The sequence below is a fragment of the Grampus griseus genome, assembly GCF_964374135.1.
Source record: "Grampus griseus genome assembly, contig: HAP1_SCAFFOLD_299, whole genome shotgun sequence".
Lineage (NCBI taxonomy): Eukaryota > Metazoa > Chordata > Mammalia > Artiodactyla > Delphinidae > Grampus > Grampus griseus.
The window spans coordinates 282,176-293,438 of NW_028133156.1; the positions used below are offsets into that span (position 1 = coordinate 282,176).

The following is an 11,263-nucleotide window of genomic DNA, read 5'->3' on the forward strand; positions in this document are numbered from 1 at the left end:
TTTCTAAAATGGACATTCGTACTCTTCACTTGAAAATGGCAACAATTTCAAATTCTCATTCAAGTTCTTTGAAACTTAATCCAACTTATACAGTGGTAGTAAGATATGTAGTATTTTCATACAATGGAAATTACTTGGCAATAAAAAGGAACAATCTACTGATAAATGCAAAACATGTGAATTTCACAGACCCTATGCTTAGTGAAAGAAAATAGACACAAATGATTACATGGTATCAATTCTATCTATATGAATTTCTAGTATAGGCAAAACTAATCAAAGGTGGCAAAAAAAAATCAGAAGAATGATTGCCTTGAGAGTGTGTGGAGTTGATTGAGAAGGGGCTCAAAAGTACTTTCTGAAGTGATAGTAGTATTCTATATGTTGATGGGGTTTGCATTACACAGGTGTATGCATTTGTCAAAAGTCCATAAATGTACATTTTGGATTTCTCCATCTCAGTGTAGTAAATTTTATCTTAAAAAAAACTATGAACACAAAATAGTATGTATTCCTTTTTATTACTAAGAAATTCTATTTCTTAAATATAAAAAAAGGTGAATTTGGATTACATCAAAAACCTCCTTAATACCTCTTTAATTATTGCCTGTATGTATAAGGAAGTTCTCTTTGTTATTTCTATTTTATTGCATGCATTTTTACCTCTGGCATTCCTTGTGGAGAAAAGGCACTGAAAGGTGGAACAACATCTGAAACATTTTCATATCCTGGAGGAGGTGGTTCAAATAATGATGTGTTGAAAATCTAGAGAAACAAAATATAATAATCAGAGGCAAATCAGGTAAAGTTTCATTACTATGACCAAACAAGGAAATGTGTACTATCCCTTTCTGTCAGTAGATGGTTAATGAAGCCTTTGGTATTTTAAAGATACAGATCAAAGAGCCAGCACTGTGCTAGAGGCTATGAGGATTTCATGATATGAATAAACTTAGAGACCCTTAGAGGATGTATAAGCACTAGCTTTTGATTTAGAAGGAAAACTTTAATTCCCAAATAAAAATCACAGCGTACAATATTCTTAGTCACTTATAAAAATGCTAAGATAATTACTTGGGAGCAAATTAATGTTAAATTCACTTTGAACCAAATATAATATAATCTTTCAAGTGTATCACTGTCATTGTTAAGTAGGTATCAATTTTTTTTTTAGGTTCCAAACCACTACCTCTAAAAGAGAGCTCCAAGCTACAGGAAGAAGAAACTGACAGAATTCCAAAGGGAAATAAAAATAATCCACCACTATAGTGAGATAATCTAACATTCCTTTCCCAGAAATTAATAAAGATTGCAGACAAAATAAGACTACATCAAGGATAAAGGCGATTTTAGCCAAACAATTAACAAACTTGAACTAATGAACAAATATAAGATCATTAAACTCAACAGCTGAATACATTTTTTTCAAATAAACACAGAACATTTATAAAAATTGACCACATAATAGGCTATAAAGGAAGCCTCAACAATTGCTAAATGACTAGTGTCATACAAACCACATTATCTGATCACAATGTAGTTAAGTTAGAAAATCAGATGAAACCGAGAGTGGAATAACTTTTAAATTTGGAATTTTAAAAATACCCCTAAATAGCTCCAAGGTTCAAAGATGAAAACATAGAACTTAGAAAATATTAAGATATTAATGATAACTAAAACACTTCTCCAAACTTGTGAGATCTAGTTGAAGTGGCTCTTAGAAGGAAATTTATGGTTTTAAATACTCATATTAGAAAAGAAGAAAGGTTGAACATCAATAAATTAAGTATTCAACTAAAAATGTTACAAAGAACAGCAAAATAGACACCAGGAAGGTAAAAGAGGAAATTATATTAAGTAAGAACAGAATTAATGAAACATAAAACATATATACAAGAAATGATTGCCAAAGCTGAAGGTTTATTCTTTGAAAATACAGGTAAAATTGACATATCTCTGTCAATGTCAATAAGAAAAAAATAAAAGGTAAGCACAAATAAATAATATTAAGGGTTGAAAAAAATTCATATCTATAGATGTCGAACAGATTCAAAAAGGTAATAAGAAAATACTAGGAAGAACTATGCCAATAATTGAAATCTTAGATGAAATGGAAAAATGCATTTTAAAAAATTTATTAAAACTGACATAAGGATGCATTTTTTAAAACCTAAATAGTCCTATAACAATAAAAAAAATTGAATCAGTACTTTAAAATCTCCCACAAAACAAAGTATCAAAACCAACTGGTTTTACTTTGAGTTTGAAAGTAAAAGATTAAGTATAACACAACGTATTTCAGAGATTAAAAACTCAGCTCATTATATAAGGCAAGTCTAATCTAGAAATTATACCCCAATAAGCAAATTGCAGAAATACAGGCCAAACATGCTATGAATATAAACTGAATATATATAGATATATGAGTTGAAAACTCTACTACTGACTAATATTACAAATTTCAAAAATGTAAGATAAGTCTAATATTACAATATCATTTAATATAATTATCATTGTGAAAAAGAAAAATTATACGCTCATCTCAAAAGATATCCAAAAAAAAGAAAAAAAGTGTTGATAAAATTCAACATAAATCCATGACAAAAAGTCTTAGTAAACTTGGAAAGGAAGTGAATTAACGTAACCTGATATAAATATCAAAATTAAGGTGAAACATTAAAAACGTTCAAGTCAAGGACACCTGCTATCACCACTCATTTTTAATGTTAAACTATAAGTCCTGGTCCGTGCAGTAATGCAAAGGGTTGTGGGAGATGGGGAGTGACTCTGAGCTGACATTATATTGTACTGACTAGAGCACCAGTTACCTACTTCTGATGCTGATAGAACCTAAAATGACACCAAATCAACTACTACTCTTCAAAAATTCCCATATCTTCCATCTTTCCCATAATTTTTCTGTGGTCCACATAGGGTACAAATGCAGCTGAATCACTGGGAAAGATTATAAGAAAAACTATACTAAAGTGCAATAAAAATTCATCTAGAAACAAAGTCATCCCATCAGCAAGTCTTTCAGCCAAGGAAGTACTCAAGCTCGTCTCACTTGATTTGCCTTTATGGTAATCTTCAATTTTACAACACCACTGAGCAGGTGGATTTTACATCAAGTTTATGAGTTATTCTAACAACTAGGAAAAGTTTCTTAAGGTAATGGAAAAGAGTCTTTTGGGTGACTTTATCAAAGGTAGACAATACACCAGTGATCACTGCTCACTATCCAAAATTCACTAATATAGCCTCAAATTATGTATTCTGAGTATAACTAAAATAATTTTGGTTTACAAATTTCTATTTACTTTTTTGTGACATAAAAAAGGCAATATATATACTTCAATCCATATGGCATGTTATCCTTATGTAAACAAAGATGAAATAATGCATATAGCATTAAAAATATTTCTTGCAGAATCTATAAAATGCTAATCATATTTGTTGCCTGTGGGAAGGGGAATTCCTCTGTGTCGTGTAGGAAAGTAAAAGTTTGCAGTTTACCACATAGCTTGGCTATGAATAGTCACAATAATTAAACTGGGAGATGGGGACACAGTAAAAGAGCATTTGTAGTTGGGGTGAGAATAGAGCTGAACTGTCACAAGGTCAAAAGATAGTGCCTGAATTTGAAACACAAGCAATACAAGCATGTCATTTAAAGAAACAGAAGTAAATACCAAAAGAACCACTCAGTGCTGAACAGTGATTGCCTCAGGGAAGGGGGATATAGAGGGGCCCTTAGGAGAACTGTGTGATTCTTTTTGTGCAGGTAAAACTTGGGTAAAAATAAAAATGATTCAATGATATAACTTCCAAAAAAGTTAATAAGCTTTTGGCAGCTAACACCATTCAGGAAAATCTCCAAAATGAAACTTCTACAAGTTAGGTTTATATTAAGTGACAGGCTTTAGAAATTTCATAAGTGCTTATAATAGCAAAAAGAAACAATGAAATGAAATAAAAGCAAAGGTACAGTCAAAATTGGAAGTGAAGAGCAAGGAAAAAAGAAGAGAATTGAAAGTTTGCTATTTTCCTCATTGCACACAATTGCCAAATTTGATAGATCAAATTTGGTTTAAGTATGTGTATTTTTTAACGTTACCAATATTTTATTACATCATTAAATAATCTTCCTAAATATACATTTAAAGACCCCTTAATACTTAATTATATAGATATGACCCTGCTTATTTAATAAAGGTTATGGGACCATAGGAAGTATATCAGTATTCCCCATACCTACCTTAAAAATATTTTTAAAATTTTGAAATAGTTTGATAATATTTTTTAAAGTTAAACAGTATTAACTACTATAATTGAAAATAGTGAATATGGAAACTTTCAACTCATATTAGGAAATTTAGCATGGGATTACATCACTGACTGTAAAACAACATATTAATTATTAAGAAGAGGCTGATTCATTAGTCAATAATGGGAGGTGATTAAAAATTTATATATACTTAAATCACATGACATTTTTAGTTGACTGATCAAACTGAACATATCTGAAGCTATATGCAATTTAGAAGGCCCAGCTAACCAAAGGACTGAAAGAAGCTATCCAGAGTAAAAGGGGCTACTTTAAATATGGTAGCTGTAAGGCAAATAGGGATGAATGTTGACTTATATTTTATGAGCTTTCATATTGAATATATATCGTGATAAGAAATACCTCAATTACTTGTATTATCTTCTTTCCCAAGTGCCCTAACTAGCAAAGAAGATTGTAAATTTTTTAGTGTAGATATAATTCTATAGTATTTCTGTCCAAATTCTCCTCCTTCCAAATGCCCACACCCAAGTTCTGGGCGCAGAGCTGAACACATGATCATATGAGATTTAATCATTAAGTACAAATAAAAACCTGCTAGCTCAAACAGCACTTCTCTGAATTTTCTAGCATCTTCAAATCTATGCATGATCTTTTATAGTCCAAATCTTTCAAAAATGTATCAATTTCGTTGCTTAGAAGTTTACTGATATATCATATTTTATATTAGTGTACAATACTAAAACACAGAAAATAGCAAATGTCATCAAACATCAATTTTTCAGAATCTTTCCAACATCACATAAATTCAAACATCATAAGAAAGAGTTGGCACCAGTAATAAGATTATAAAAGGCATCATTCACAAGTGTCAATATTGATTTCTACCAGTATTTGGACATGGTAGAGGGCATTCTTTCACATAAGGTATTTCAAAATAGTAGACCGGGGGGCTTATTTTTTCTTTCTTTCTTTTTACCTCATTTCCATCTTCATCAATTATTGAGATGTAGTTGGGATGAGTCTTATTTGGATAGGACAACAGGACATCATAATGGGCTAACTCAACAGAATCCAGGCCAAATTCTTTCCACTGAGATTGAATTTGCTTTGCAAGCTGAAAGTTTTGTTCTGTTCCAGCTAAATGTGGTATCCGTGTAAAATTGCTGTTGACAAAAAATTGAAAGTGGTTAGAAATTTTTAGTCAGACTTTATCTTAAATCAACAACCAAATAAGCCTGATTTACATTAAAAAAAATATTTTGAGGTGTTATACTTTACAAAAGCAAAGTGGGGGCTTCTCTGGGGGCACAGTGGTTGAGAGTCCGCCTGCCGATACAGGGGACACGGGTTTGTGCCCCGGTCCGGGAGGATCCCACATGCCGCGGAGCAGCTGGGCCCTTGAGCCATGGCCGCTGAGCCTGCGCGTCCGGAGCCTGTGCTCCGCAATGGGAGAGGCCACAATGGTGAGAGTCCCACGTACCACAAAAAAAAATAATAATAATAAATAAAAAATAAAGGAGAGAAGGAATTATATATGTTGCTAAAGGAAAAAAAAACCCTCCCCTGAAAGTCACCTGGGATTTCTGGTCTTTTGAGCATAAGCTGTCTGTTCTCCCTATTTGACGCCCTACAGTAAATGCTGGACTCCTTCACCTCAACCTGGTGTCAGTAGACTGGCTTTGCTGCACAGCAGGCTAGCAGACCCAAGTTTGGTTAGGTAACATTATGAGTGAAATTCCTGGTAAAATTTTGTCATTACCCACCAAGATGCAATGGTGTTCTATGATCAGGTTTAGAACCCACTCATTTGGAGCAAAGTTAATCCTGAAAATGATGAGTAGGAAAAAAGATTTGTTTCCAAGGATAAATAAATCAACTGGCCACAAAATCAGTGTATTACAGGTTTTGCCACTAACTTGTTGTGTAATCCTGGCCATGTCTTCAATTTCTCATCCATACATGGGGAGAATATTGCTACCTCACTAATTCACAAAGATTTGAGGCTCAATTAGACAATTGCTAAGAAACAGAAGTTCATTTTTTTTTGTTTTGTTTTAATCAATTGAGAAGTGTGTCACACTGTCTTGATTCTATTAGAATATCCAGTTATTTTCTAATAAGAAGAATAATTTACAAATTATCCAAAATAGCCAACAACATGTATTAACAAAACAAATAGGCTCATACATCTCTGTCTGGCTAGAAAAGGTTATATATGTTCCAAGGATCATTATGTTATCTCAATTAATAAAGGGAGCTATTGGTATTCCTGTTTTCATACATTGCATCTGGTTTACAAATGCACAGTGCTTGGAGAAGTTAGACGACCTAAAGACAGCCAGTGAAAGACGGAACTGGTATTCAAATGTAGATCAGTGAAAGCTAAGACACTCTTCTGAAATAATCTTGTCTTTCAGAACAGGGTGGAGAAGGAAATTCCCTCTAAAGACATGCAAAATAGTGAACAGATCTGAGAATTTAACTAGATGTTACAAAACAAAAGGGAAAACACAGGACAACCTTGCACCCCAAGGAAGACTGAAAAAGCAGCCCTTACTTAACGCCCCGCCCCAGCCACTATTGAGAGTCAGGTGACTTAGTAGTAGTAGAGCATTTTTAGTAGTAAAGCGAAGGATTAGAAAGGGGAACAAGACAGAGGATCTGAGGCTTTAATGACCCCTAACCTAAGGGTCTAAATAGACTGAAAGCACTCTGATGGACAAATGGCAATTTGGAATTCTGGAGAGTCCAGGAGGCTTCTGGAGGTTCTGTGGTCCTTGGAGGGGTGAGTGGGGGGTTCTGTTAATCTCTTTCTTTTGTTTGTTAATGATGCAAATCCTTGAGTTCTAAACAGTTAGAGGAGCTTGTTCAAGGCCACGGAGAATAAGCAAGAAGCTGACGGCCCAGAAAGTGAGCTAGAGGCAGGCATTCATTTTATTTCTTTGCTGGTTACTCCATCTCACAGGTTAGAAAAGGAAAAATGAAGCAGAGGCAGCACCCCTGTCTAGGAGTGAAGATTATATCTCGCCAGACTTCCACTTTTATTATACCTATTATACATAATTATAGTAAAAGAAGTGCAAGAGGCAGAAGGATTTCCACAAAATTTAAGCTTCTGGGTCTCTCACTTGAAATGGCCCTTCCAAAGACTTGATAGGTGCCCTAGCAAATTTTATTCATAGTTTTAATTCTATCATAATTAAATAGACATATGTGTTTGTATGACTAAGTGTATGTACATCTATACATATATATATATTTACTTGACTGTTTTTACATAAAATTATAACTTGTATTCACTAAGGAGTCCTTTAATCGTTATCAGGACTTCAAGTATGTCACTTTGAAAAAGCTAAGTATTCCAATTAATTATTCAATAAAAGTGTTTTATTTTTAGTAGCCTTGCAAATACTTTTTATATTTACTCATTTACCCCTTTTTCCCTACACCAGGGATAGCTATTTCAGGAAATAGGGAGCTGGTTTTTACACTAGGTCACATATATACTCTCTAATTTCATGCTCATCAGAACAATATCACTATCCCCATTTTATAGAGGTGAAAATGATGGCTCAGGAAGGTTAAATATTCACTCAAACTTACTTTAATATCAGTGGGCGAAGATGGAATTTAAACTTGCGTATGTCTGACTTCGAAGTCCAAAATTTATTCTTTTGACTAAAATATACTATCTTCCTCTTAAACAGGAGTCAGCAAACTATGTTTCACTGACCAAATCCAGCTCACTTCCTTTCTTTGTACAGCCCACAAGCTAAAAATGGTTATCACATTTTAAATAGGTGAAAAAAATCAAGAGGAATAATATTTTGTGACATATCATTTATATGAAATTTAAATTTCAGTGCCTACAAATAAAGTTTTATCGAAACTGTCACACTTATTCAATTATGTATTTACTATCACTTTTTTGGTGCTACAATAGCAGAGCTGAGTAGTTGGGACAGAGATCAGCTGGCCTACAAAAGCTGGACCTTTACAGAAAAAGTTTAGTGACACCTGCTTTAAAACATCTATCATGATAAAGTTCAGCTGAAGGTACAATCCTCTCCAGATGAAACATGATACAAGATCTTCAGTAATAAAACCTTTTAAAAAGTCAGTTTCTGTTTATGAAATATTGGATCAAAACTACTAAACAGAATAATAAACTTTTAAGTATATGCTTACTACAAGAATGTCTTGATGTTCACTGCTTTCAACTCATCCAAAAATGCTTTCTTCACATTATGGGGTGGAATGTTAGTAGCTTCACTGGAGGATTTTATAAACCATCCTGTAAAATACAAACAAATATAGGAATGAGATATGAGCTTATAGACAGGGCCTATCTCTCCTTATTATTGTATTTATCATATATAAAACATCAATGACCTCTGGTATTAACTGAGATTTTCTGAAGTTTCATTGCTCTTGCCTACTTCCATTGGAAAAAAAATCATGCAGACACACTTAATTACAAATCAGTTGCAACATATTTTTTAATCCAATTTCAATAAGCATTGCTGTTATTCTAAGAAATGTTTTATGAAATTAGCACTAAAATTGAAGATGGTTCAACTGATGGGAAAAATGAAGGCAAAGAGGAGATCCACCTTCTTTCTCCTTAAACCTTTTATCCCCAGTGACGACGCCTCTGCTGACCCAGAATAAGCATTTAGTAAATGTTTGTAATGAATTAATTATGAGTATATTTCAAGTACATAAATTATTTCAAAGAGTTGAAGGCAATTCAGACTTGTAATTTGTTCTGGTTCTGAAACTAAAGCCAAATATGCTTAAATATTTTGTGCTTGCAGTTGAAGTAGGCTTCAAAAGTTCAGCTTCAGAGAGCTACAGTGAAACTCCAATTCACCCAACATCTCTGCAAGACACACAGTGAATACAGAGACTAGAGGCAATGGGTAGCCAGATCGCGTAGAGCCATTAGCCCTGGTAGTTGGCTTCGTGACATAGTTTATTTAGATAAATGATATGATCTGTGCATAAAATGGTTACCTAAATCACCCAGCTAGCTTTCATGGAGCTTTCCAGTTATTAATCACATACACGTTACACACATGCATATATACACGCATATTGAAATAAATGGTTGGCAGCAAATGGAAATACAGTTCCACCAGTATGTAAAATAAAGGGACTTGGATTAGACTGTAGGATAAGGGCACTCGGAGGATGAAATGCTTGAATCGAGATCTAAAAAATGAGCTGGATAAAGAGGACGGAGGCCTGTGGGAGGGAGGGAGCAGAGAATCCTAGGAAAAAAATTAACAAACATTAATAAAGAACACACAGCCATTGAGCAGTGAATGTAGGGATGGGGCTGAGGGCAATACTGGGACGAATAAAATGCTTTTAAAAGATGCAGAAGATCTTAATCCTCATGCTACCCTTGCCCACATTGTACAGCTGAGAAAATTGAAACTCGAGTTGAAGTGTGCCCTTAACGAGCACACTTATCTAAGCCCCACAATAACCCTAATATCCACATGCTAGTTATGAGAAGAGTGTGGCTCAAAGGTTACACAACAAGCAAGAGGCTGAATTTGAGACAGCTTAGTTGGTCTATGCCCTGGTCTTCTAAATCCCAGAAAGGGGACCCAGAATTCAGAGTAGGGCCGAACTACCAGGCTATACCTTAACGCTAGTCCTGTGCATTAATATCCAGTTAGAAGCATCTCCTCACCAGGAAACAATTTTGAAAAAGTGCCAATACCCCAGTACTGTGCGAGGAGCTTTAGATGCTATTTCGTTTACGATTCCCACTAAGTTACAGATAGTATTCTTACAAAGGTTGACAAACTGTGGCTCAGAGAGACTCGGTAACTCGCTCAAGGACACAGAGAAGTTGCAGAGTTAATATTAGAATTTAAAAGAGTCTCAGCAAATCTGTGCTGCCCCCTGGTTATCATGGAGAGTTGGGTTAAGTCTGCAAATCAATACACAGGGGAAAACGCTAAAGAACTGCTATTAAGGATCTGTTCAGAGCACTGACAATGTCAGCCAGTTATCTCCTAAATGTTCCTATTTATTTACTCCCCAGGACGAAAGAATGAGAGAATAGGGCTCCCACGCAGCAGTGCCCTGAGTTCTACCTACTGTATACACGAAGCAGGTCCAGGCACAGGCACTAGATAAAGACCCCAAACAGGTAAGAGTCGTTTCTGGCAAAGCTCCTTGGACGACCTAGCAAATGCCCCCTGAGATCCGGCGCTCCTGCTAAAACGTACCGATTGCTCGCAGGGCCTCAGCAGTTGGAACTTTCTCAAGTTCAGTTTGAGTCTCTCCGTTCTACTCCTTACCCTGGGTGACTGTCCTACAGTAGACCGTCCAGAACCCAGCTGTGCACCGCCCCCAGCAACTCCTACCTAACTCGCGGGTGCTCGTCCCCACGTTCCCCCAACCCGGTCACCGCCCCCCACCCCCCGGGAGACCGGGAGACCAGCAGCTGGCCCCACGCGTCAGCTGGCACGGAGTCCCGCGAACCGCCAAACAGCCGGGTAGGCTCAGGGTTGTCCGTGGCGAGGGCCCCGTACCGAAGAGGAAGCCGAGGACGAAGAGGCAGGCGGCCAGCACCAGGGCCCCAGCGCACAGCCAGCGCGCGCGGCGCCAGGCGACAAAGGTCGACTCGGTTTCGCGCAGGGGGATTCCACATCTCACCGTGTGGCCCGCGGGGCCTCCGGGGACCGGTGCCTCTGCGGTGCGCCCCCGCTGCTGCCTCGCGAGCGGAGGGGCAAAGGCTTCCTCCTTCGAGGGCCGCTCTTAGCAGTTCTGCAGCCTAGAGTCCACTCGCACTCCCAGGGCACTCCCAGTTTCTCCGCCCCTGAAAGTATTTCTAGTTTACTCTCAACCAATCCCGGAGAGCAAGAGGCAGCATCAGTCCCCAGAAGAAAAAAACCCGGCACCTTCGGCGGGGTGCTTAAAAAAAAAAAAAAAAAAAGTTTAGCTTGAAAA

The 11,263-nt window shown here is 36.4% G+C and overlaps 1 protein-coding gene across 1 annotated transcript; it reads right to left on the reverse strand.

The window, feature by feature from the left end:
- Positions 1–623: 623 nt before the first annotated feature.
- Positions 624–10,964, reverse strand: LOC309817808 (glutamate carboxypeptidase 2-like; the record flags this gene model as incomplete). The annotated part of the gene is made up of 4 exons (XM_082682094.1): positions 624–765; positions 5,268–5,454; positions 8,480–8,585; positions 10,796–10,964. The coding sequence occupies 4 exons, from the start codon at positions 10,962–10,964 to the stop codon at positions 640–642; spliced, it is 588 nt and encodes a 195-aa protein (XP_082538220.1). The 3' UTR covers positions 624–639.
- Between the last annotated feature and the right edge of the window lie 299 nt (positions 10,965–11,263).